Consider the following 26,660-nt stretch of genomic DNA (forward strand, 5'->3'; position numbering starts at 1 on the left):
TGCTTAAGAATGGGAAAGCTCAAGCAGGAAAGCGTCTAGACAAAATAAAACAACTACGGTAGTGTATTTTTCTCATGCTGCTAAAGAGTGTTTGGGGATTTCTTCATAAAGCCTGCATGCTTCTCTGGTTGTTATTACTACTATTTTTTTTGGATGTTGAGGGCAACTACTTCCCCTTGGGTATGGGAGCAGCGGGCAATCATCTTGTATCCGGATGCTTCCAACAAGGGGAAGCAGAGCACAGTACCCTGAGATGCGACTGTAAAACCTGGTAGCCTGGTGGGTTTCCATCAAGGAAAACTCGGGTGTTTAGTTACAGCAGACCAGAAAGCTGGTGTTTGTAATCACTTCAAAAGAGCTTGCAACAAAATTCGTGGAACACACAGGATGGCACTTTCTTGACAAAGCAGTCAAAGAAGCAGCAGGAATTTTTTTTTTAGCTCTGTTCTGGTATCTGGAACTTGAGGCTCAGGCTTTTGAGGAAGTATAACTCATGTCAGCTATGATTGATTTTTGTTTTTTGAACTTAAAGAAAAAGAATCAGTAGGTGGCCTATAGGGAGCAAAAATAAATAGTGCATAAGGGTTTGAATCAGTTCCCCTCTCCCACGGACCATGTTGGTTCTGCTGGTTCTGTCCTTGCTTGGTCGTGCATTTTGACTTACTAAAGGTATGGTTACATTATTCACCATCTTTAACTGAATTTTACAGATTTCCAAAGGATTTTGCTGTTTGGAGAACTTGCTATTGAGAATATATCTGCAAATGTTACTTCACTAAAGGAAATTCTAAGCCATTGCTAACGATGATTCTCTGCAGAAGCTGATAATTTTCTACAGAGTAACTTTGACACTATAAAATTTTATTGGGTGATGAGCGCTAAGTAGTTATGTTATGCAAGAAAACAAAAATGACTAGCTCGGATTGTTTTACGGCTTGATGCTGTACTACTTGTTGAATAAATATTCATGCACTAGTCCTTGACTGCACTTCTTACTGTATGTGCCTAATTTCTGTGAAAGAACCTGATTCAGTTATGTTTGTGGTTAGGAAAGTACAGCAAAACGAATCAAATGTAAAAGTACAGAAAAATGAATCTAACTTTTTTTTTTTTTTTTTACATTTGTACCATCTTTTTCTTTATTCTTTTTTTCTTCACCTACCAGTTTGTGCCCATCTTTCCTCCTTTTTTTTTTTTTTTTTTTTTTGTCTTTTTCCCTTTGGAAGTGATGAACATTTCTCAAGCCAATTTTGGGGGTAGGAGAAAGGCCAGATAGTAAGTGTCATCATTGTTACTGTGTTTTGATACTTGGATTAGTTTCAGGAAAAAAAAAAAGCCAAGGATTTCAAGTGCTGTGGATGCTGCAGCTCCTTCAGAATAGCTTTGAAGGATGAGGGCCAAAGGCCAACCTCACCCAACACAAGATCTTATGTCTTGTCTGTCAGATAGCCTCGCTCTTCTCGCTTTGTATGTTAGCTTTAGCTGGAAAGGATCAGAAGGAGTACCTCTTACTCCTGTTCAAGTTCTTTTTTATGGGTGTGCCAGTTCTTCTATTGTTTAATTATTTTTAAAAGGGGACATCTGGTCTGTCTTTGTGCTTTTTTCTTTTCTTTCCCCAGTAAGTTCTGGTTTAATGCAGTTTATTTGTACAGCTTGTGGGCCTTTTACAGTTTTTCCAGACTTAGATCCTGCTTAAGGGGGAGGCTGTCAAAGTGCTCGAGAACAAAATGAAGGCAGAAAGGGCAATTTTTCTTTCTCCTCTCTTGCTCAGGTCAGCTCCCAGGTGGTTTTTATTAGTTGCTTGGCCATATTGTCAAAATCAGGTATTTTTCTGGTTGAGTACACTCTCATTACATGTTTCAAATTCTCAGTTTAAAAACACAGGTTTAAGAGACTGTTTATTTGCACACAAGTGGCATGATATAAATACTATGTTTTAGATAAACCTCTCTTTCTAAACCTTCTTTGGAGTTTCTAGCTATAACTGGCTTTTGTTATAATATTTTCTGAAAGCTTGAAAAGAACTAATTTCCCTACCAATTTTGAAATTTGTGTCTGGAAAATATGTTCTGTCAACGTGGCAGAGAACAGTGTGTGTCCCTGTTAGTGAACTGGTTTTGTGAGCAGGAGAGTTTCTCAGTTACGTGTGTGCATTCTTGGAGAAACAGAACAGCAGTGGTCTCTCTGCAGTATTTTGCTGCAACAGCATTCTTGTTAAATGTTGCTCTTAGAAAAATGGGACTTTTTTTAAATATGTGCCCTTTTGGGAGAGGAGATGTAAAATCCAGATGTAACGATGAAAGACCCTGTAAATTTTCACAGGGGAAAACCCCACCACGTATTTGCCTTTCAGATTATCCCGATGTTCTGCTCCTTGCATTTTTGCTGATTCTGAGTTCTAGCTCTGTGGTTGGTTTTTACTATTTGAAGGCACACAGTCTGAGCATGAAACATTAAATGTTGGGAAGCACTGGGGCTTTTTTGTAGCAACACTGCAAAAAAAAAAAAAAAAAGCCACCTGTTCTTTGCTTTGTATTAGGGTGTTTTTTGGGGGTAGTTTTGGTCAAGTGTAGTGTGTATTTCCTTCTCAGTCCAACTACAATATTTTGGAAAGATGAACCGTGTCTGCAGATGTTTATTAAACAAGTATTGTTTCTGTACAATAGCATGTTAGATTTTTCTATGCTAACTTTTAAGCATAAGTACTGACCAGTCATCTTAATCCAGGGAAAAAATGCTGAGGTCTCCACAGATTTTAATCACATTTGTTGTTCTGACATCATTAATGATTCATGCCTGTTTTTAGTTACAACTTGTTATTTAGTTAGCTGAAATAGTAACCTGCATCATTTAATGAAGTGTTGATCTGCTTTGGAAACAGAGTCATGGTTCCATAGTTTAGCTAATTACACAAAACAAAACAAGAAAAGATAATTTTTATAGAAATGACTTGAAGTGACTTGTAAATTCTAGCTCCCCAGTAAAGTTGAAAAAACAATTTTCTACTTTTATTTTTCCAACTTAGAGAAACCAAACCAAAAATCATCACTGTAGCATTTTGGCGCTATAGAAAGTGTGTTGAGAGAGGCTTTGGCACAGCTCTGACACTGCTCCCAAGATGGTTTTAGCAGGGATCCGTACCCAAATTTCTTTACCTGAATTTGCTTGGAAAAATGGATGGTGCTGTGCTTGTAATTGTATCTAGACAGGCATTTCCCAAAACTTGAGTTCTGTTTATGATAAAGCCCAGGTGATTTCTGTATGCACACCTTAGAACCGACCCAGGTGCATCCTGCCAGGCAATCAGGCTTTGCTCTGAAACTGGAAATTACAGCGGGCATTTTCTGAGCTGGTTCTGCAGCTCTGAATCTGAGTGCCTGCTTTCCTGAGGGAGTACGCTAAGGGAATGCTGTCGCTTGTTGTCTAAATGCATCTGCTATAGCCAGACAGCTAAAATAAGTACTCGGGGTGTTCTTTGGTGGAACTTACTGAGTGTTTTTTGAGATTTTTTTTTTTTCTTGATTGCAAAATGCCTCAAGCTAATATTTCAGGTTGCATCTTGAATCATCTTTGCCATTAGCATGTGTAAATTCATAAGTTTCTTTAGGGGGGGAATACATTTATGAGTCTAAAACTTGTGCTAAAACAATCCCACAACCAACACCACCAAAAAAAGTTGCATTCTTCTGAATCCTGAATTTAGCGTGAACAATATTTCGGTAACTGTCAAACTAAAATAAATGTTGCCCTAAAAGGGGAAATACAGGGGTTTAATATCTTAGCAACAATTTTAATTGCTTATGTGCAACGCAGCCATGCAAATAATAAATGAATTAGCCTTGTGCTCAGCTATTTTTACTTCTTTCTCGTTGCTATTAAAATTCTCATACAGACTGTTAGCAATCCATGGGATAGTTTGTAGTTCAGCAAATTCTTTTCTTCAATATGATTTGTTCCTGACAGTTGGTGTATCTGTATTTCTACTGCTTTTTGTTCTTAAAACAAAAAAAAAGTGTGAAAGGCTGCATTTAGAAATCTATTTTTTTTCCAAGCATAGTAGTCTAGATTGAGATTCAGCAAGCATAGTGGTATGGATATTTCTGTTTTGCTTAAGGAACTGACCTTTGTCCTAGCTGATGAAATAGGGTTGCTCTATTTAATTTTGAATGTTAAGAATTTCTGGAAGGAAAGATTCTGAAAACTAACGTCTGGGATGGCCTTCTTGCATTTTGTCTGTTTTTATGGTGTGTGTAGCTAACACAGAGGAAAGCTAAGAAGTTGAAAAGGGCTTTTTACAGAGAACATTTCATGCCCTACCGTAGGCTGATCATTCCCAGTCTTACCAGCCTCTTCCCAGGTTCCTTACCCAGCCAGAAGCTACAAGAGAAATCTTCACATACACGATGAGGATGAGGAAGAGCCGAGCCATCGGAGCAGGCTGCAGGTGGAGAGATGATGGTGGTGTGTGGGGTGTCCTGCGCCCACCGCCCTGCCCTGCAGTCTCTCATCAGCATCTGTGCATGAGCTGCTGAGGGCCTGCGGTGATTTGGGTGCCACCCTTGAGGGACCTACGGGCTGTATTCATCGTGAAAGCCACAGCTCGGTCATCCACGTACGGCTCTTTAGGAAAGAGTCGTGTTTTGTCAGGAAGTATCACTTCCTTTGCGTTTTTACAGAAGGGTGTGAAGTCTGAACTCGAACAGAACCTTGGTTTTGTAGGGTGGAAACCATTTCAAGATGCAGCTTTCCAAGTAACTTGAAACATTTTTCTTTTGTTTTTAAAGGCATGATAATTGTACACTTTGAAGTGAGATGGATATAAGGATTGATATAAATTTGTTGGCTTTTATGAGCTCTTCCAGTTTGTAGTGATGCGTCTGTAGTTCTCAGATTAAAAGCACCAGAAAGTGTTGTTTTCCTGGTGATTTTAAATGGGATTTTTTCCTCCATTTCCATTCACTGTTTTGGCCCCAGGGCTCTGTCACAGAGGTTCTGTTTCAGAAGGAACCGATGCTCTGACACTTGCTGTAAACTACATTGACTTGGTTATTTTTCGTTAGTTTCTTTTATTTGTTGATCTCTCATGTTTTAAGTCTGAAGCCTTGCATGGAGGTGTCAGCTTCTACTGCAACTTCAGATGTTCAAGTAATTTAGCTCCGAATTTGGAACTGTTCTTTTTCCCTAAATAAATAGCTAAGGGTTTTAGTGTCTGTTCTGTTGCAAAACTTCAGATGGTGTTTTATTGGTCTTTCAGCTGCTGCTGCTCCCCTCCTGCCCTGCTCCCTTTCTGAAGCCCTCTGATCAGGATGCTCACACGAGAGTCACGGTGTCTGGGGAGGGCAGGCTGACTCAACAGCCATGCCAAATTGGTATGGCAAGACCACAGCCTTTTATTTACGAAAACGTCTGTGTACTCCTTTGAGACTTCTGTTAAAGGAAAAAGATGAATGTACGGTTTCCTCTTTGACTAGGTAGTCTCCTTTTACTCAGCAGCGTCCAGAGGTGGTGGTGGTGTGAGAAGCTGAAACGATGAGGTTAGCCTTAACCCATTTAACATCTTTCGTACTCGGGGTAAATGTTTACAGCTGTTTCTTTCTTAGTGGTCAGTGTTTCATACGTGAAGTCACCGGGGAGGCTGCTGTTGAAATATTTCGAAGCGGGGTATGATTCAGGGGAAGGAGCAGGACTGGGGCGTACGTACGTGGCTCGTGTGAGCGGTTATGAATGGGCAGCCGTGTGACGAGGCAGAGGGTGAGTCAGGACCCAGTGGCTTCTGAAAGAATGCCTTTTGCTCCAGCCTGCTGGGAAAATGAAAACAGAAGGGAGGGGACGGCACCACTTGGCTGGGGACTGGTGTTTCCTGGGGGGGTCAAGTCCGTCCCAGCAGTGGTACGGTGCTGATTCATTAGTCAGTGGGTGGTGAGAACCGAGTGCTGTCTGGGGGAGGAAATGGCCAGGGTGCTTTAGGGAGAAGGAACATTTTCTCTAACTGCAGGATGTGTGGATGGAGCGTTCAGATAGCGTATCTGCATCGCATCAGTTAAATACCCTGGTGTTGTGAGATAAGGATTTACTAGAGGACAAAAATAGGATGTGAAACTGAGGTTTTACGTCTTGTGCTCAACTGTTCTCAATGACAAGAAAAAAGGTGTTTGTCTGCTTCACTTTATTCAAATCAAGTCTGGCTTCTACGGTATGAACGAGCGGTGTTACTTGAGCCAAGCCCCTGATTTTTATTTTTTTTTTTTTTTTTCTTGGAACAGCAAAGTTAACTCTCAGTTGCAGTTGGAGAAGGTTACTAATTCAAATTCAGGTGAAGAAAAATAACGTAAAACATTTCAAAGAGCACCAAAGGGAAGGTGAGGTGAGATGCTGCATGTTGAAAGCATGGCACAGAGGTCTGCTGGTGTGTTGAGAAAGCACAAGCACAGCTCAGCTACATTGAGCCTAATGGATTTGTGCAGCATCTTCCCAAGTTCACGTGTGTTTGTGGTGTTGCTCATCCTCAAGCCAGGTAATCTGCCCTGAGATAAGCGTGTTTACTCCTCCTGGCTTTTAGGGCAGCAAACAGAGCATTTGTTTGAACTCTGAGAGCCAACCTGTTTCCAGCATCAGACACGTCTGCTTTTCTCTTTTTTTTTTTTTTAAAAAAAAAAAAAAAAAGTCTAATGCTACAGTGGTTTATAGTGGGAGTTGTAAGTGGAAATTGTATCTTGAAGTGAAATGAAATTTTTGCGTAACAGCCACCAGAACAAAAATTCAGCTGCTTTAAGCTAGTAAGAAGTACGGATTTCAATATGTGACAGTTTACCTAGGTCTCCAAATCTTACAAGCCTGGCTCCTAAATGCTCTTATTGAACGCACCAGATGGGTTGGGAATGGTTTATAAGATTATATAAATGCAGTTAATCTGGGGTTAGCAACAAAGCCTTGAAAGAGTTTTTCTAGCAAAGTCATCCTTTTATCTGGTTTTAATCCAAGTCTTATAGTTCAGTAATATTAAGGGGGGGAATTGGGGTCTTTATAGAAATCAGGTGGCTTTTTTCCTTTGCTATCTTGCTGTGGTTGTCATCAGGCAATTTTCAGAACCGAGCTCTGAAAGTTCTTAAAAGATAACTTTGTGCTGGATTTTGAGGTGTGCTAACATCACGCGATCGTAGACAAGGGCAGTAATTTATTAAAGTTCTGTTAGGTTTGGAAATGGAGAGGGAACCAGCATGGCTTTATCTGAAAAGAAGGAAATGTGTGGTTAAACGGTTTTGGCTTCAGTCTTAGGTGGTTTCCATTCCCCAGAAAGAAGAGAGGGGGGAAAGGAGTCTAAATTCCTTTCTCTACAATAAAGGAAAAAAGCGCCGGTTTGTTTTATTGTGTGTAGTAATGAGAGAGTTCATGCGCAGGCACATGCAGCTTTCAGTGTGAATTACACTAAATTTGAGTGATTATATGGTAACTCCCAACTCAAATAGCTTGCTAAGAAATTCACCCTGTCAGAAGTGAAAAACATTCATTATCTGGGGTTTGATGCTAGTAGAAGCGAAGCCCCGCTGAAACCAGTGGTGTAAAGCTTTCAGGGCTCTGATTGAGGAGCAAGGGCAGGGTACCTTATGCTTTATCTCGAGAGGTCAGGCTTCTTGCCTGTGGCTGGCGAGCTGCTTTATCAGCTGCTGCTCAGCGTGCCTCGAGCAGATAGCAGGCATCAGGAATCACATCCCTTCTGTCAGCTCCTTCCCCATGTGCCCCCTTGACTTCTGAAAACTTCCAGCAGTGCTTGGGCTTCGGGTGATGCTCAGGGTACTGGCTGTGAGGCACTGAGCCCTCGCAGCTGCACCTGAGCTACCTCTGCTTGCTCTGAGCTACCCAAAGCTCGCATGGACCGCATGAGCAGCTGCAGGGTAATTGGACAACGCTGTTGAAACATGGCAGGCAGTGACAGCCTGATAGCCCTATTCAAATAAATGAGCAAACAAACAAAAAAATCCCTTCTGGGCAACCTGCAGAGCTAAATGTTATCATTTCTGGGAATGTTGATGGGAAATCAAAGAATTCCAGGTTTCTGCTTTGGGCCAAAAGTTTGGGGAAAGTAAGTGAAAGGTAAACTCTAAACTGAGATCAGCAATTTTTTTTAGAAAAAAACAAGCAGTGTTAGAGTACAGGTTGTCAGGTCTGTCAAGACCTGTAGCTGGGTTTATGCTGCTTTTTTCTCATTCAATTATTCTGCGTTCTTAGAAGAGGATGGCTCTCGATTTTAATGGCCCCCCTCTCTTTGCCTTCCACTTCTAAACCAATGAAACGCATCACTTCGATGACGTGCGTGCCATCACTATATTTCTTGCAGGATGAATGAGCCAAGACTGTGCTGAAAGGGAGTGATGTTGTATTTAGCATGTACGAAGTGATTAATCTTGAAAGGAGGGCTGCAGGAGGTGGTTTCCTGGCAGTCTACGTCTTACTCATGCTGGTTCTGCCTCCCCAGCTCCCAGGGCCTCGGCTGGCGGCTCCCTGCAGCAGGGATAGGTGGGACAGCTGGGCTGAGAGCACAGGGACAGAAAACCAGTGCATATTCTTTGTGGAGAGCCTGCAGTAGGAGCTGATATGAAGATGATGTGCTTGAAGTCACCCTTGTTTCTTTGTTATTGTGCTACTGCTGCATGCCGTACTAATTAAAACATCGAGAGCGTTCCATACTGAAGTGTGGCGAGTTGTAAAAATGAAGCTCAGTGAGCAAATGTGCTGCATTTTATTGGTGAATAATGTTACTTGTTTGCCATTTGGATTCATGTTATTTGTCTGTTGCTTTTCTTCTTCCTTTTTATGTTGTGAAGTGCTTCATTTTACCCAGACAGCCTCTGCAGGAGGAAGGCAGGCTTCCCGTCCCGCTGCACCTCCTGGCCTGCCCTTTTTCTGCTCGAGTGCCCTTAGCTGCTGAGCGTGGAGCTGAGCGGGCAGGCACAGCCAGGGTGCTTTGAAGTGCACCGTAGCACTAAACATCAATTACAGTCTGCTGGTGAGGGTTTGCCAGAGGATGAATTCAGAGCGATTAGAGGAGACACTGTGTGAAATTTCCCCTGGTGAGCCGGGCTGCTCCTGAAGACTGGCATTTTGAGTGTCTCGGCAGCCTTACATCTGGAACGGGTGCTGGCCTGCGCATAGGGTTTGCCTCCCTGGCAATTCAGCATAGACAAACTTCTGTTCTGCAAGTGGTTTGGCTTGCCAAGTAGGCTGAAATAACTACTAGAGGATGACTTTTTTTTTCTTCATGACTTGGGTAATTTTGCTGCGTGAGGTTTTTTTTAAGACAGATCTCATTAACCGTACGTAGGGTGTCAGACTTGTTTAGTGCTGTGTTTGCTTCTTGTTCAGTTTCTTTGTGGAGATTAATCTTGGCCTTTAGAAGGGGGAAATGCTTCTGTTTTAAATCACGGTATCATCCACCCTTATCTAGCTGTAGGGCCTTAAGCTTGTGCGTAATTCCTTGCTGCTGTTCGAAACACAGATTGATGCAGGAGTTGGGTTTTGATCATCTGGTGTTGCTTCTTTTGAAAAGACTTTCACAAATGCTAAAGAAGACAAGGGATGACTTTATTTTCAGCCTGGTGTGTATGTGTGATGTATTTTGCTACATTCATTTTTGTGAATTGAGGAGGACTGAAACTGGTGCTTGCTCTTTGTTGAAAGAACTCACATACGGGGTAAAATGTAGTGCTTTTGGGGAAGAGGAAAATGTTCGTTTAACCGTTTAAATGCTCTGTGAAGGATCTTCCAGTCTGGCAGCATGCCACTTTCCCCGTGATGCAATGGTAAGCTGACAAGAAAAACAGTTACTTTAACTGGAAGCAGTAATAGAGTTCTAACCAAATCCTTGTGCACGCCAGTTTATAAAATGAGAACACAGCTCAAATTTATTCCATCGAGTACAGCAGGCAAAAGTTTCAGCATTCGCTTGATTAAAACGAGTTCTTGGAAAGGAGGCAGGAGAAGCTGTTAAGTGGAGTCTCATGTTACCAGCTGGCCTGGGTGTTCTTCTAAGAATACATATAGAAGCTTCCCGCATCGCTATTTTCATTTTGCAGGCATGTGTTTAATGCCTTCAAACTTACAGCGTGTGCTTTGCTTTTATTTCAGGTGTACTTGAAGGCACCTATGATCCTCAATGGTGTCTGTGTAATCTGGAAAGGCTGGATAGACTTACAGAGACTGGATGGTATGGGCTGCCTGGAATTTGACGAAGAGAGAGCACAGGTAAGACAGCATGCCCGGGCTGCTCTGCCTCAGACATTTCTTCTCCTGGAAGACAACATGCAGTCAGGTAGCAATCACACGTGGTAATTTGCTTGCTTTCTGCCTTCTCTTTGAGTACAATTCCAAAGAATATTCACAGTACAGAAGTTCAGAAATGTGGTTGTAGCTAAATCAGTGTTTTAATTACAGTAAAACATCAGGGGCAGGAATCTTACAGCTTACAGCTGTAGCTTACAGCTTTGTGGAGTGGCTTAGTGCTATTACTATGCTACAGAGTAGTAAATCTTAAAGTATTGGGAAAGCTATTACTGTAACATGAAGCAATTTAACTGGCAAGTCTTTTCCAGTTCATTACTTTTTTTTTTTTTTTCCTAAGTAGCTTTTTTGTTTTATTACATGGTGTTGTTGTGAGGAGAGGAGAACAGGGACTCAGAACAAGAGGGGCAGGGATGAATAGAGCTTTTTCATCTGCTCTCTGTAACAGTGGGAAGCTGCTTTAAGGTATGGCAGCTTTTAAGAAACCTGCTTCCTATCTACCTGCTTCCTACCACTGAAGTGACTTTTAGCAGCTGGATCTTTGGACATGCACAAGAAGAAAGCAAACACAGAGGAAATAACTTAAGTCTGTATAACATATAAAAAAAACTTCACTTGCACAGCTGTAGGAATACTTAATTTATGTAGACTTAAAAAGCAAATAATGTCTGTCTTAAGTGAACCTTGGTAACAAAGTTACTTAACTGATATTAAAAGCTGCTGCTCCATTCTGTGTGGGCCTCCACAAAGATCACGATATACTTCAACATGTCATTGCACTTGACAGTAAGCTGGATACAACATCAGTTATCAGGCTTGTGACTTAGAATCTATAGTTTATGGCGAACTCAGTAGTTCGTCTTGTATTTTGAGAGTTTAGAAGTGTTAGGATTACACAAAAGCATGGCTTAAAGAGCTTCTAAGTACGAATTACCTTTACTTTCTCATCATTCTGATCAATGGGAATACATTTACATAATAAAAATTGCAAGGTAAATAATTGCAGAAACATCTACACCTGAAGTAGTCTTAGTATTTTCACTTGCAAACACTGGTTCACAAGAGTTTGAGAGCATGATTTGGATTTGTTCTGGATGGAACTGAACAGAAGGAGATCCTTCAGAACCACATCTCATGCACTTTGACCTCTAACAGGTCAGGCTAGAAAGTAAAGTCCAAAGCAAAACCTTTTACAGTGAGCACAATGTGGATGTCAGGTTCTTACTTCACTTTATAGGTCCTCTCCTGGCGAGCTGCACCACATTTATTGCAGCTGTTAGCTGTAGCCCTTTCTCTGTGAAGGAAATAATCCAGGCAAAGATGTGTGTGTATGATATGCTCACTCATGACTCCAGTCAAATTATCCTTAGAATAATGATTTTGACATGAACACATGAACCTGGGCGATGTCTAAATGCTTCTGACCAACTGTGCTTTTGCTGTTTCTTTTTGGGGTTTGTAGCTCTCCGGGGGCTGCTTCTGGCAGTTGTGCACTGGAGCTGCTTTAAATAAGGATGTATTTTCTGTTTCTGCTGTGTGCATCTTGTTCTCAGCTGTCCTCAGGGCTTCCCTTTTAGTCATTCTGAAGCCACACTTGGTCACTACTTAATAAATAGCGACCCTGTAGTTCCAATTAAATGCAAGGAGCGCTCCTCTGTTCCAGATGTGCGGAACTGGAGGCCATATTAATTAATTAATTAGTTTCCGTTCAAGAGTTAGAAGTATGTAAATCAGATTTTATGTGGAAATGTGTAGTTGCACGCTTTGTGGTGCCTTGCCTCTCCCAGACTTCAGAAACCAATTAACGCATTAGTGAGATCATGTTATTGTGACTGTGTCCTGGCTTAAATACAAGTACTTTGTGTCAAAACCGTGTCTTTCAAATAGTCACAGCCCTGTGTGCTTTCTTCAGGATGTCTAGAGTAGCTGGTAGCACTGTTCTCAGATCAGCATGCCACCTTTGGTTAATCTGGGGGAGAGGCTGCAGAACCAAGCTTTCCCTTGAGTGCTGCTATTAGCGTTATAGCAGCCTTCTCTTTGGAGCTGGGTGTCAGCATTTGAGATAGCTACATTTCTGCTGCAGCAGCGTTTTCTTTAAAAAGAGAGTAACTGCTATAGGCTCTATGGGTTAGAACTCTTTTTGATTGTATGGCTTATACACCAAGGTCAGGTGCAGACCCCTGAGGATTGTGCAAGAAAAATCCCACGTTTCTTGGTCCGTGCCTATCATGTCAAAACTGAGAGCAGAGCGACAGGGACACGTATTCAGGAGGAGGTAGCGTCACCCTTCTCCAGAACCAGATAGCTTCTGAAAAACGTGGGCACCCTTCCAGCAAGAAAGGGTGGTCAAGTGACCTGCGGGTTCAGTGCTTCTCATCTGATTTCATGACATGTTTTTGCATGCTCTTGGATTATTTTAGTTCCCTGATATGCATGCTTGGTTTCAAGTACACTTAAGAATTCCTTATTGTTGTCTTCAGAGGGTATTTGTGCACTGAGCATATGATTTATTTATTTTTTTTATATTCCCTCACAAAAAAAAAAAAGCATGCGCACTCTCAGGTGCCAGTGCTTTCTTGTATTTCAAGTTCAGGGTGCTGAGCTGGAGGTATTGCACAAGGTATCTGCAGAGATACACTTGCACTCAGCTACAAGTGTGTAATCAATTTTCAATTCATGGTTCTTAGCATAACTAGTTAAGGTTATGTTAAGTGCAAGTCAGAGGAAAAAAATACTGAAAATGTAAAAGATATAAAAACTTCAATTGTTTTTCTACACGTTTCCCCAAGGTTTGCAGTGCTAACAATCTTTTACATTCTTTAGTTTCCCTTTTTCCTGTATTTGCCATTTGTTTCCTCTCCTAGAACTGTTTTAATACTGCTAGTGGCAATTGATCTAACTGTTGATGTTGATCCCAAAATAACACTGGTGTCAGAACTGGTTCAAGTGCTTCATGATATGTGGCGTAGTATCAGTGGTGCCCGTTGTTTTGTCATGTGAGGTCCTACCAGTGTTCGTTGCTCCCCCCACCCCTGCCAGTTTTGGGTAAGCTTGCCTTACACAAATCTAATGCTCTTGCATTTTCTGGTCTCTTACCACTACTTAATAACCAATACTGGGTCAGCTACTTTTTTTCCTTGCTGCCACAGTTTTGGAATGATACTATCCTTCAGCAGGTCAAAAAATACCTCAGGAAGGAAAGCTGCATGCATAATAAAGTACTTCAATTGTAACTTCTAAGCTAGTGCTCTTTCTGTTTAATCCATTCATCTATTCCTGCTAAGCAACCTTACCTTTTGTTACTGGAGGCCCTGATTCACAGCTGCTTTTTAAGGCTTCACTGGGCTAATGAACATAAAGCTCCATATAGGTGCTTGGGTATCTTCCCCACCTGGGTCTGAAACTTCTCTAAATTTGATCTTTGTTTGGAGCCTCACTAAAAGGCTGTTTACATCCTCGGTACTTTTGTATCTCTTCTGTAATACCACATTCTTGCTCTGTAGTTCTGTAGTTAGAAATTATTGTCCTTAGAAAGGCTTTTCCTTCTGGACTCTGGTGATTGGTAGGTGGGGATATGGGTAAGTCTCTTGAGTTTATTTTTTTTTCTGATTTGGGGGCTGTTTTACTCTGTTCTCACATTGATATGGTTCATGCTTGCATATTCATTTTATTAGTAGATTCACAGCAGGAGCATTTTTACTGAATAAAAGTAATATTTATAGGCTTCATACCACAAAATTTGCGAGGCTGTAGTTACTAGATTTGGGTGACATTTGAAAAAGGGTTGTTAAAGTCGTGTTGTATGAGATTCTGAGACATTTAGCTTCTCTCATAACACATCACCAAGACCAGAGCAGATTTTTTTTTTTTTTTTTAACTTAACCATGAAGCATCAAAATGTGACTTCTTCTTTCTTAGACTTTAGTAAACCAGTTTTTCAGTTGTCAACACACTACCACGCTGATTCCTCTCTGAAATTTTAACTTAGTATTTTTTTGGTTACAAACATTTTTTTAAATATCCTGGCTGAGGCTGTGTTAGCTTCTTATTACGCTTCAAATGATGGTAAAAATGTAGAAATCTTGTACAGAAAAATCCTTTTTTATTTAAATCTACCTCTTCCCTCCAAAAAAGAAGTACTAATGACATTTTATGTAGCTTTATAAATTAGAAACAAGGCAATTTTTCTGCAGTCATCAGAGATACAAACCTACCTATTTTATCTCTATCTTTGTGTGTCATTAAGAGCAAACTTCTTGCTGTCTGACATTGGTTGTTACGTGTTGCATAAGCGTTAAGATATAGCTAAAAAGGACTGAATTCTACTTTTAAAAACAGTAGTGTCAAACCTACCTTATGGGCAGCTTTAAATGTTGCCTTTCAGCATAGCTTTCTGGGGAGCTGGCTGTGCAGTTATTGACTGACAGCTGTTTGTATTTAACTGTGTTAGGCCACGAGGGGCACTCATTCACATCACTTCACAAAGTAGCTTCAGGGTGCATGATTGTGCCGTTGGCAAAAAGAGCAATTTAACATTCTCTCAGACTAGAGATGTTTTATCTGAAATTAAAAAATTTATGCACTTAATCCCTTGGTGTATTAAAACTTCGAGTTCTCACAATGTTTTTGTCCTCTCCCAGTCAAGGTTAGGGTTTTTTCTGTTTTTTTTAAAGAATTGTAGACTTGAAAATAACATTTGTGTGTATGTGGGAGTGATAAGCAGAGTTAGCACTAATTATAGGTGGAAAGTTATGAGGGAGGAAAGACAATACAGCTTATCACTTACTGTTCTGTTGATCCTTTGAGCATTAATTAAACATATTCCCATGCATAAGCCACTGCTAAAAACAAACAATAGGGTTGCTGTAGGATTCCTCTGCATTTTATGTGCATACATACAAATTAGTGAAAGAATAACTTCTGCTTTGCATTTTGCAGCTAAACCTGAGCAATTTAAACGCTATGTAAGGATTAGGAAGTATGTTTGTACTGGCGCACCTTCAGCAGCTTTTGATAAAACGAAAGATTAAATTGGTCTGTAGCTTGGGTAATACCTTTTTTCTTTTTTTAAAGGAAGATAATTAAATTGGCATTACGTTATCATGATGCCAGTGAACTGTCTCAATATACTTGTGAATACTGTCTTCAAAATGACTTTTACAAGGAAGATAAAATGTATTGCCTCTTTCCTATAACTTCTGAGAATTTCTAGATTTCAGATGATTAAGCAGCATTTTAAACTACTGTTGAAAATCGGTTCTCCTTTGGAAATGCATTTAAGTAGTAGCTGTGTTGCAGCTTTGGTTACCTCTGCCATAGTGATGAAGGTAGGTAGTAATTCATTAACCTATATGAGCAATTCCTGAACTCATCTGTGTTCTAGCAGGTTCCTCAGGGGACACTAGTCTTGGCCGCTGTCAAATGATTCCCGGTATTCAAACAAAATGTAGTGTGGTGAAAGTTAGGGTTGCTTTTTGTGTCACTCTCTGTCATCTGTTTTGGTAGCAGGAGGATGCATTGGCACAGCAAGCCTTTGAAGAAGCTCGGAGAAGAACTCGCGAATTCGAGGATAGAGACAGGTCTCATCGGGAGGAAATGGAGGTGAGGGTTTCACAGCTGCTGTCAGTAACTGGTTAGTACTTTCCCAAACTTTAGATTGTTTGCATTGATTTGTCTGTGTGTACAATGTTGTGGATTTTGTTTGTTGTTCAATTTTTGTCGTGTAAAAATCGCAAAATGTGTTGCTTTAAACTCTCCTAAGAAGGAGTTCCAAATGTTCAAAGTTGACAAGAAATCTCCAATTTCTAACACTTTATTCCTTTCTGTAGATGATCTATGGGTTTTTTTGGTGGGTACTTAAGGTGCGAGGCTACACTTGTTCGCAGAGCTGCCATCTCTCTGTCAAAGGATGCTTTGATGGCAGCTACAGGCATCTTTTGCCTCCCATGCGTTTCCTATGGGTGCAGAAAAGGCTTGGGGAGCTGCTGGCAGATAACTTTGTAGCTAGCTGGCTGTTCCATGTTGCAGAATACATAACCAATTAACTTACTCAGATACTAGTCAAACTCTAGTTTTCTTCTCGCTTTGTTCTTACTGGTGGGGAGTATTACTCCTCTCCTTCCTTTCAGTGGTATAGTTCCCACTACCTTGTGCTTTGCTCTTAAATGTTCTTTTTTTTTTTTTCCCCTCAATGAGAGCAGAAATTACTGGGATCTAGAAAAGAGGAGCCAGAAACAGGAATGGAAACCAGCTGCTCTAAGATGTCAGTAAGGCAGGAGCTGGAAGAGGACGAGTAGTACATAAGGAGAGCTTCCAAGGCAAGTTAAGGCAGCCTGTCAGTCAAGCAGAGGAAAGGATAAGGCAGAAGGAGTTTGAATTTATTTCCTTTGCTAACTTTCCTTCTTACTCCCTGCTTTATCAGTATGGTCTGACCTTAATCAAACATGACCAATCTGCTGCTCCTCAGGGTTTTGAAAGCTTTGTTGTTATACTGCTAAACTGCTTTTATTCTGGCATCTTCACTGATAATTGAGGTGGTTGGGCAGGCTTTCCTTCCTTCCAACTGACAGTGGAAGGCATTGAGCGTGACAATGAGAGGGAAGAGAGATGCAGAGAAGAATAACCATCACTTTGAAGAGGTGGCCAGTGTTCTTTTCCAAATGCAGATGTGGCTAGGTCAGATGTCAGCTGTTGCAAAACTAAAATCCTTGCCTTTAAAGCTTCTCTACCCCCAGATCCTTGTAAGAGCAAGACTATCTGGATCACTTTGTCTCTAGTCACATCGTAGCTGGAACCTGCTTGTAAGTTGAGTTCAGAATGAAGTTAATCTTGAAGCTTGTCATGCAGATTTGAGGCAGCCTGCCTTAATTTTAATAACACAATAGGAACTTTAAGACCAGCTTTAAATCTTTGATCTTAATTTATATATCAAGTTTTGCTTGATTCATTTTCCTCTACCGTGCCCTTCTTACCTATTCCTGTTACTCTTCTTGCTGAATGCTGAAGCTTTAAAATATCAAAAGCTTTAAAATTATCAAAAAATATCAATATAACTTTTGCAGTTCTGTGGGACTTGTTCTTTCCTCCAAGTGTAGAAACCCCTTATTTGCATCTAAGATGCACAGAAACTTTCAACTTGACAGCGAGATTGAGGGAATACCAAGCGTCTGTGGCTTCACAACAGACATCAAAGCTCGTGACACCGAGGTACAAAAAAATCAACATCCCTGGCCATCTGCAGGAACTGGACTCAATAACTTATGAAAATACTCTTGCTTTTAATAACATAGCAGCCAGTTGTTACTCAATGATGTCCTTATTAGCTTCCAATATCCATTTTCTATTAAAACAAGAACAGCCATTGTCCATCTCTGAAACCCTGGCATGGATCACCTACAAAAAGGAAGAAAAGGAAAAATAAAGGATTTTAAATGTGCTTAAGCAGAATAAAAATGAATTGCCAAATTAACTTCAAATTTATTTGATACCAAATAGAGATTTTTTTAATTAATTGCAATACATTTTGCTATGTGTGTTTTTATTTTTATTTTACTGTGCATGTTTAATATGTTTAACCAAGCAATCTTTCCTCAGTTACTTGTAGGTCTGACTTTTTTTTTTATATTTACATTTTCTTATTTGTATGTTTGGGGGAAGACTTCCTGGCTACATACCTAGAATGTTTACAGATGATTTTTTTCACTCTGGGTGTCAAAACTCCCATAAAAATTGGGATCTGGGGGCTGGGGAATAACAGACTTGCAATAATGCATTCCTCAGGAGTAATCAGGTTTCCAAATAATTGTCTGGGTGACTTCTTTGCAGTTGTATTCTAATGCAGCTTTTCAGCAGAATGAAAAAAAATTAGTGTTGCTGTGTTTGTTGTATTTATGGCCTCTGAATTTTCCAGTGCTTACAGTCTTGGTCAGCTCAGAATTATGGTTTGACAGTTACAAAATGTTAGTCCGAACAGTATTGTGGACTGTTTGTGTAATTTCAGTAGTTCAGACTGTATCTTTGGTTGCACTACAGAGATGGTACTTGAAGATTTTAGAGGGCAGTTAGAAAAGGTAGTTCTAAGCATTATGAGTGCATTTTTGTTACACTACATACAGATGGAGTTTCCCACAGCATAGACTTTTTGATGTTATCTGCACATCTCATCGTTAATAAAATTTCAGATTTTTTTTTTCCTGCTAAGCATGGCATGGACAGTGAAACTTGGAATTGCCAGACTTGGACCAGGATTGCATCAGCATTAGGGATTGCTTGAGGAATTGCGACACTGTCTGTATAAAAGCAGATTTTTGACTGTAGAATTAGAGCTGAAATGCCTTTAATAGAGACCAGATTCTGCTGCAGTGGGGGAGGGAAGGAGAATCCTGCAGTATTCCACCCACTCCTACCCAAAACAGAGGCGCCAGCTCTTTGGAAACATTCATCCGTCCAAAGCCTGGCAGCATATGAAAATGATCAGACTCAATTCTTTATTTATACAGCTTTGTGTAGAAAAAAATTCCTATCTGAAGTCTGTCTGTAGACTTTTAAAGCAAAGTGGTATATTCTTGCCTAGGAGCAATCCCAGCGAAAGTTCCTGAGCAGTTTAAAACAGTTGTGTGGGGCAGCTGGAGATTTGTATGGTTGTACTTTGAAAGGGAAAAAATAGCAAGTGCAGTAACACTTAATAATGAAAAGTAGAATACTAATCATTCCTTAAGTGTCCTCTCAGAATTAGTAGTGGCTGCTAGGTTATGCTTGATTTGTTTTCCAAATGTGATCATATTTTGGTCCGGTTATAGCATTTGTCCTAATGTAAGTAGGATGTATTACTCTTGGGTGTGAATGGCTTTAGGAATTTTGCTTTAAGGTTTTAAGCAAAATGTGTTTAAAATGAGTTGCAATGTGTCCTGTTATACTTGCGACATGTTTCAGTTCTGAATCTGAGATGGTTTTGGTTTTTGTCAGCTTATGTAGGTTGGTCACATCGGATACCACAAATCCTGCCTCACTGCATTCAGAACTCCTTTGTTTCAAAGATGCTTCTGAAGTCAGAGAGTGTTTTTAATTACTGCCTTCAAAATTAATAATATATTCTAATGACTTTCACTTTTTACAAAAATGTTAGCATGCTGAGACAGTAAGGATTTAATAATACACATGAAGGAAGACCTTATCCCCAGGTGAAGCCTACTGTAAGAAATGAATAACTGTCTGAAGTTTCATAAGCTTGGGAGCACCGAGCTACTTGGCAAACTCATGCTGTTCAGTGACTTCACACCAGCTGAAGGCCAAGTTCTCTCTCCATAAGCGAGCACCACACCATGGTGAACTTGGTCCAAGGCCATCCTTTTAGCCCTGTATTCGAGAACTGATGCCATTAAGCAGGTATACGAACTTGAAATACTCATACTTTGGCAGAGGGGAGCAAACAGACTGAAGAGACAGCAGGGATGGCAGCAAGGCAGATGATGATTTTCATCATCTCTTTATCCCTTTTTCTTGGACAAGAGAGTCAATACCTGCGTTCCCTTCTGTTTGGTGTGGTTTCAGTATGAATGACCAGAGTGCAGCCTCACGATAAGAAATGCTTGCTGGAAATTACCATGAGGTTGCTGTCTAAAAATGCTTGAGTCTTCCAGTAAAAACTTCTTGCTTTTTATTCAGCATTCTGACTGTAGTAACATGAAGCAAAATGTGTCCAGAATGACTTTGAGATATTTAAACAGCCCCCGTTTGGTGAAGCTGGGATACCCTGAAAGTAACAGCCTGTGGTCAGTCCAGGAGGAGCAGCCCTCAGGTGCCTCCTGCCAGCTGGAGCAAAAAGTATCAAGAAAAAGTATCAAGCCATGGATTTTCAGCAATGAATAAGGAGTAGAGGGTATCCTGTCTGTTGTTATACTTTCAGATACTTCTTATGACTGTTTAGGTAGGGCAAACGATAGCTTTAAAACAGAAACAAAAAGTTATTTGAGTGCGCAGTGTGCCCCACTCTTTCTCTTTTGCTTAGCCAAATGTGTTCTACAGCTTGGTTTATTTGGGGGTGGGTTGGATCTGTTGTCGGTTTTTGGATGTAATTTGTTCAGCAGGCATTTTTGAAATGTAATATTTTTCTATTTTGTGTTCGTTTCCCATCTTACTGCCATGCTTTTTGTTTTAACAACAATGCAAGTAGAGAGGCAGAGTGATCTGCTCTTCCCTGAAACAGCGTAGTCTAGCAATTTGTCTGTTTGTGGTCTTGTGCTAAGTATAAATAACATTAATGGCGAAGCAGAGCCATTTTAGGAAACTGCATGAAATTCTCATTTAAAAAACCTTCACATTTTGTTGGGGGAAAAAAATGTTTTGAAACTTTTTGTTGTTTCTTCCACTAGAAATCCCTCTCAAGACAAAGCACCGTATTTTTTAAAGCAAACAGTTCACAATTGAAACAAAACCTAGTAGTAGGCCTCATTGTTGTCCAGGCTTCTAGGAAGCGAAGTCCTTCTCCCTGCTTAAAGGAAAAGAAGCAAGATAAAACTACCAGTGTAAACAACTGCCCTAATTATAGGTATCTTGTTAGGGTACAACTTGCTTCAGCAGAAAAAACAGTATTCCAGTCAGTTTTCTTTTTTCCTATTTGTTCCTCGTCAAACTCCAACTTGAGTTTTTCCTCAAAAAAATAATCTGGAATGAACTTAATTACTACTAATTGTGTACTCTCTAAAATGACATAAAATTACGTCATTTAGTCTAAACTTTATCAAAGCTTTTTGGTCGTGAAAGGAACCCAAACCGTTACTTGGTAACAGTGGGTAGTACAGACTTGTGTGTGTGTGTGTATAGAGAGAAAATGTTGTTGATATTCAAGATGCATGCAGCACAACTGAGGAGAAAAAAGGCATTAAAGCGTGTGCGTGTGAATATATGTTGCCCGAAAGGGTCTTGTGATGTGCATGCAGTGCCAGTAGGCTGGTAACATTATGACTAGATCGTTTCTCAAGAACTTCTAAACAGCTGAGATTTCTGTAAAAGTGCTAGGGAATGCATATATTGGAAAAAAACAATTTGTGCTGTACAGAATCAATGCTGGGTATAGTACGGAAGAGATCAATTTTGCAAATCAGGGAATAGTGTAATATAAGCATCTTCCTTCAGTCAATGAAGGTTAGAAAGGGGCTGAGCAACGGAGGAATACTGTCTGGAGGCAATCAATGTTAATTATAAATTTATAACCTTTATACCAGCCTTCAAACAGTACTTTCTAAAAGGAAGCATTTTAAGCTTTTTTGTTTCTAGTTTTCAAGCAAAAGTTTAAATTTTACTAGGCTGTACTTGCAGCTCTTAAGAGCTTACTCTGTTCACGTGGCTTTTTCAGTCCAGTTACCAGTATGGAGTACTAAAATCAGTAGCATTGTCATCGATTTTAAACAAAGATAAAACAGTTGCAAGGACTTCAGGCAAGTGAATTTGGAATTCGTTATTAAACTGCGTGTACTTGGTCTGGTCGTGCTCTGCAGCCCTGTAGTGGTTGCTGGTGAGAGCAGGCTCAGCATGTAACACAACTGCCGTGTGCTTTTAGGTTCTAGGAAGTAGGTCTCTAGAAGCTTGAAATGAAGTCTCGACTGAGGTAGGTGCTAAATGATTTTAATCTTTGTCAGGAAAACTGTATTTTGTCTTTCAGTGAGCAGAAAAAGCAATGAAACTTGATACAAGAATAAAATAGCGCATTGGGTACAGAGTTTGTAACAGTAATTGTTCTGTAAGGACTCCAAATGTCCACATCTCTTACCAAATTTGAAAGAATTTTCCATTATTGGAGTAATTTAAGCGGTACTTGACATAGTTTAAAAAAAAAAAAAGATCAAGATGACTACTTCATCCCAGGTTTAGGTGGAACCGGCTAGGGCCAGCAAACAAAGCAACTGCTGATGCTGGATCTGGGCTGTGGAGTCTCTAAGTATTTCTCTAAGTATTTTTCTCTCTGCTTCTGGTTCTTTGTTTGGGTGTTGGTTGTTTCTTTTGGTTTGTTGCTTTTCTTTTTTTTCCTTTTGGTCTTGCGGTTGTATGCTTTTTAGAAAAGTATCTGCAATGTGTTCTCAAATTTTTTTTTAAATCCTTTTCAGGAGGTTAACAGACCTTCTAAGAGAATCCAAATGTTCACTGTTTAGTTTTTCATAACGTAGCCTGATTTTTCACTTATTTAGTAAATTATAGATGATGGATGCCAAGGCACATAATGCATCTGCACCGTCTGCTTCAGCAGGATGGAGCTGCCAGAATGCAATTAAAGAATTGCAGTGGGGTTGTACGTGGAATGGCTTTATTTAGGCTACTCTTTGTGGCAGCCCTTATTCAAATTATCTGCCAGTTTCTTCTTCCCTTCCTCCCTTCCCCTACACAAGTGTCCCATTATCTTGCTGATACTGCTGGTAAAGAGAGGTGAAGAGCTGTGCCCCAAAACCTCCAGAGAGTCAGGATGCCCAAGGGAGGGAGAAACCTGTGGGTATGAATTGCTCTCATCAATGACTCCCACCCAACACACATGCTTGACAAGTCACATCTGAGGATTTGCAGAGGGCTTGCTGCAGGGTTTCAGGCTGACAGAGGGGAGTGAACAATATTAAGCATGGAGGAATCGAGAGCTGGTGCAAACAGGACTAATAGGAGTATTCAGTTGTATTGTTCCATTATTTTCACGAGTAGGGTGTAGTTACAGACTCAAAGGCAGCTTAAGCAGTTCTGCTGGCAGTATTGAAAGCATGACCAACAGCAGGAGGGGGATGGTGTCCGACTGCCTTGGCTGCTGGAGAAACTGCTGGTGTGTGTGCCTTCCTCCAGAGTTGTCATTACTCTTAAATCTGTTTTACCCAAGTGTCCTATTGTAGATGCTCCAGCATGATCCCTGTCCAAAAGACTCAACTGTAAGCTGATGTTTTGATGGCTTCAAGCTATCTAATTTAATGAGATGAAAATTAATAAAATACAGATCCTACTACATCATACTCCTGAAATGACTTTTAGCCCATACTTAAGCTTGGGAAGAGCTCAGAGATGCAAGGTTGAAGAGAGCTGAGGTGCAAAAGTATCATCGTGGGTGCTTCTTGTCGTTGTTTACCATCAACTCAAACTGCTCTTGTTAGTAACTTCTACCTTGTTTATTAGGGTGTTTTTCCCCCTGTGGTATCAGCAGATGAATTCAGTGTAAATAAATCTAGAATAGCATACTATAGGAGGCTTTGAAATGTGTTCTTTTGCCAAACAAGTTCCTGCAATTCTTGCAGTCAGTCGTCATGCCGTCTCCTACTTTAGAGGTTTTAAATGGCTCGTGGCCAGTCGTAATTCCTTCCGTATTGCAGAAGATTTGCATGGCTTCATGCGCTGAAAGCTGAGCACGAAGTATTTTTGGGTATTGAAACTCCCGACATGTCCTTTATCTTAACCATTCAATTTCAGGATATTTGGAAGGAAGCTGGCAGAACTGGTTAAAATGCATTCATTTTCAGGAAAATCCCAACTGCCGCGGGGTCCGTGCAGTATTTACAAGTTTATCCTGCCAATAGTTGTGACCCTTTCAGCTGAGTAACGTTCAGAGTAGTCTTCCTTCAAACTTAAAATCAGTATTTGACTGAAAATTGAAATACGGTGAGATAAGATGAATAACTACTGTTTTCTCATGACTCATTACGCATGACTCATGGCAGCGTACTCCATTTCCTCGTGGCAAAGATAGATGCATCTTTTTTAATTGAAACAAGTCTCAGTCTTTGAGGAGCTGAGCTCATTATTCATAGAGAGCAATTCTCCTGCTTCTGCAGGGCTTCATAAGATATGCATTTCAAAAATTACAGCGAATGCTGCAATTCAGAGGGTTGATTAGAGTGTATGGGACCCAAAATGAGAGATTTCTGGAAGTTGCCATTTTTATGTCTGTAAAAAGAATGGTCAGCTTCCTTTGACAGGCTGAGGTGACCAACCAGGTACTGCCATGCAGCTGGGTGTTAAGAATCTGGGGGCATTTCTTATGAAAGCTGTATTTTGCCCTTTGTCCGTGGCCAAAACATCACCTAATTCCTGATGCTCTACAGTGTGCTTGCTGTCTGCATATGTGGTGAATCCTCCTCCTCTTCATGAGTATTTGTAACTTTTACATGGATACGTGGTGCTTTTAGCATGTAAAGCACTCCTGTAGTCATTTGTACTGTGCCCGTGTGCCTTGGTGGGGCAGTGTCTGGCAGAAGGAGCACGTTCCATGTGCATTCCTGCACAGTGGTACAGTGCAAGTAGTTGAGGGCTTCTGAGAGAGACAGAGCTGTCATTCCAACACATAGGAGCTGCACATGTAAATCCCCACTTACTGAAATGCAAAATTACACCTTTATCCACATGTGCTGCTCTAAGACATTGTAATGACTGCTTTCAGTACATTTGAGGGTAATTTGTCATGCCTTTTGCATATCGCTTGAAAGGGCAAATCTGGTAGTTGTTTGCAGAAGCCACTACTGAACCCTTCAAGTAGCAGCGATCGCTTGAATCATTTGAATTCTTTCATACGGTTTGAAAGGAAAGGCCCCTTTAGGCACAGCATAAATGCAACCATATGCCCTTACCTTGGAGTCTTTGCTGAATTTTGACAATAAAATTGCTGTGTTTATGATTATTTTGCTGAAGAAGCAGCTCTGTTGCTTTCAAGGCAGAGAGACAGCAGCAATTAACTTGCTGTCCTTCTTTAGTAAGTGTAAAATATGCTTGATTACAAAATTGATGATAACTAAATAAATTAATATAACTAGGATTATAGTAACATGTAAGGACTGTGTGCCTTTATTTCTCAGAAGAAACGGGAGGCAGTTAATATGAGAAGAAACCTTGGCACGATCTGGTCAGTGGGAGAAGTGTATGCAAAGTGGAACTGTTATCCTTTTGTTACTTTTAGTACAGCTCTTAAGTTGGTGCGGAAGCATCTGTTTGGACTTGCAGAACAACCATCTTGTGTTCAGAAAAACCATTACATCCCAGTTCAGTTTTCTGTCAAAAAAAAATAAAACTGAAGCGTGGCATTCATTGTTAACTTTGCCTATTGGTATCACTGGATAAGGTGAATGATTTGGGTTTTGAAAATAACACGAAAATCGCAATTAAATGCGGTTTCCTACAATTCTGCATCTCTGCTAAGAAGGCAGTTTGCGAAAGTTGCTTGAGTGGCTGGAAGGAGTGTGCTCATTAGCATTCAAAATCTTGAGCGCTGTACATGAGTGCACCTGCTTGTGCTACAGTGATCCCTCCGATTACTGAGAAGTCTGTGGGTTTGTGCCCCAACAGGGATGGCGGTGGTTGTTTTCGGTGTTCTTCTGTGCGTAGGCAAAAGGCTGCTTCCTTCACTCAGGGTACAGCCTGCGTCAGTGGAACAGAGAGAGAAGATCTAACCCATGGATATCTAAAATCCAACAGCGATCCTATTTATGTACTGGACACATAAACGTACCAGGTACTGGTTGTGGTATTGAAAATAGTGACCGTGTTTCCAAATCAGCAGTGGCAACGTAACCACCAAGAGGGTGCAGGAGGGAGCGTCCTCTCTGGAAGCATGCTGACAAGTGGAGGGGTTTATTAATGGACATGGTGCCCATCAGAATGGGATCATTGCACGGGAAAGGCAAATGTGACTTGAAATCAGTATTTAAATAGTGGAAGGAAGCATGACTCCTTGTGGGTGAAGCCAGCCAATTGTGCTGGCAGTGTGAACTTAGCCAGATGAGAGGAACGGTAGGTAAGGGAGGAAGAAGTGAGCATGGAAAGCAGCAGAAAATGGTGCTGGCAGGCCAGGCCGGAGGGTTTGGGAGCTGGCAGACGCGGCTCGCTTGCAGTTGAGCATGGGAGGGAAGCAGCAGCGTGCTGTGAACTGGGCTAACCGCCCTGCGGCGGCAGGGCTTCCTCTGTGTCAGTAAATGTGACTCAGAAGAGCCCAGGGAGCATCGCAGAGCAGCCGGCGTGTCGCTGTTAGTCACTGCTTAGCTGAAATGCCCGTATTGTTCGGTGGCACCGTGTGAACCCGATAATTGCCTAAGCCATGCATATCCCGGTACTGCTGCCCGCACTGAGCCTGTCCTGCCCCTTCCACCAAGGCACAAAGAGCTTTCTGAAGGAGGGAAGGGTCATTTGTTTGTTTTTTTGGGGGTTAGGTTGTTTCTTTTTTATTGTTTTTAGTGGTTATTTTTCAGCTTTTTTTTAAGAATGCTATTTTGAAGCCCTGAGTGCAGCAGGTTGCTGCAGCTGGCGAAACTCAGAGCTATGCCAGATAATGCTTCTGCAGCGATGGCTCCCCCAGCTGAAAACCTGGGACTGTTGGGGCTGCAGTGGTACTTTTGAGGCCGAGGTGCCAGCTGTGCACCCTGTAAATTAAACCAAAG

The 26,660-nt window shown here is 40.9% G+C and overlaps 1 protein-coding gene across 2 annotated transcripts in view; it reads left to right on the forward strand.

Moving 5' to 3' along the window:
• The window catches only part of CBFB (core-binding factor subunit beta), a 41,864-nt gene that overhangs the window by 11,680 nt on the left and 3,524 nt on the right, over nt 1-26,660 (forward strand). The window contains exons 4-5 of one of the 2 annotated variants that reach the window (XM_084533562.1): nt 10,123-10,239; nt 15,781-15,907. In XM_084533562.1, coding sequence (XP_084389688.1) covers nt 10,123-10,239; nt 15,781-15,907 — 244 coding nt within the window. The remainder of the gene's footprint in view (nt 1-10,122; nt 10,240-15,780; nt 15,908-26,660) is intronic. The other variant, XM_084533561.1, reaches the window with a different exon arrangement.

Source organism: Aythya ferina (assembly GCF_964211825.1).
Source record: "Aythya ferina genome assembly, chromosome: 12".
NCBI lineage: Eukaryota > Metazoa > Chordata > Aves > Anseriformes > Anatidae > Aythya > Aythya ferina.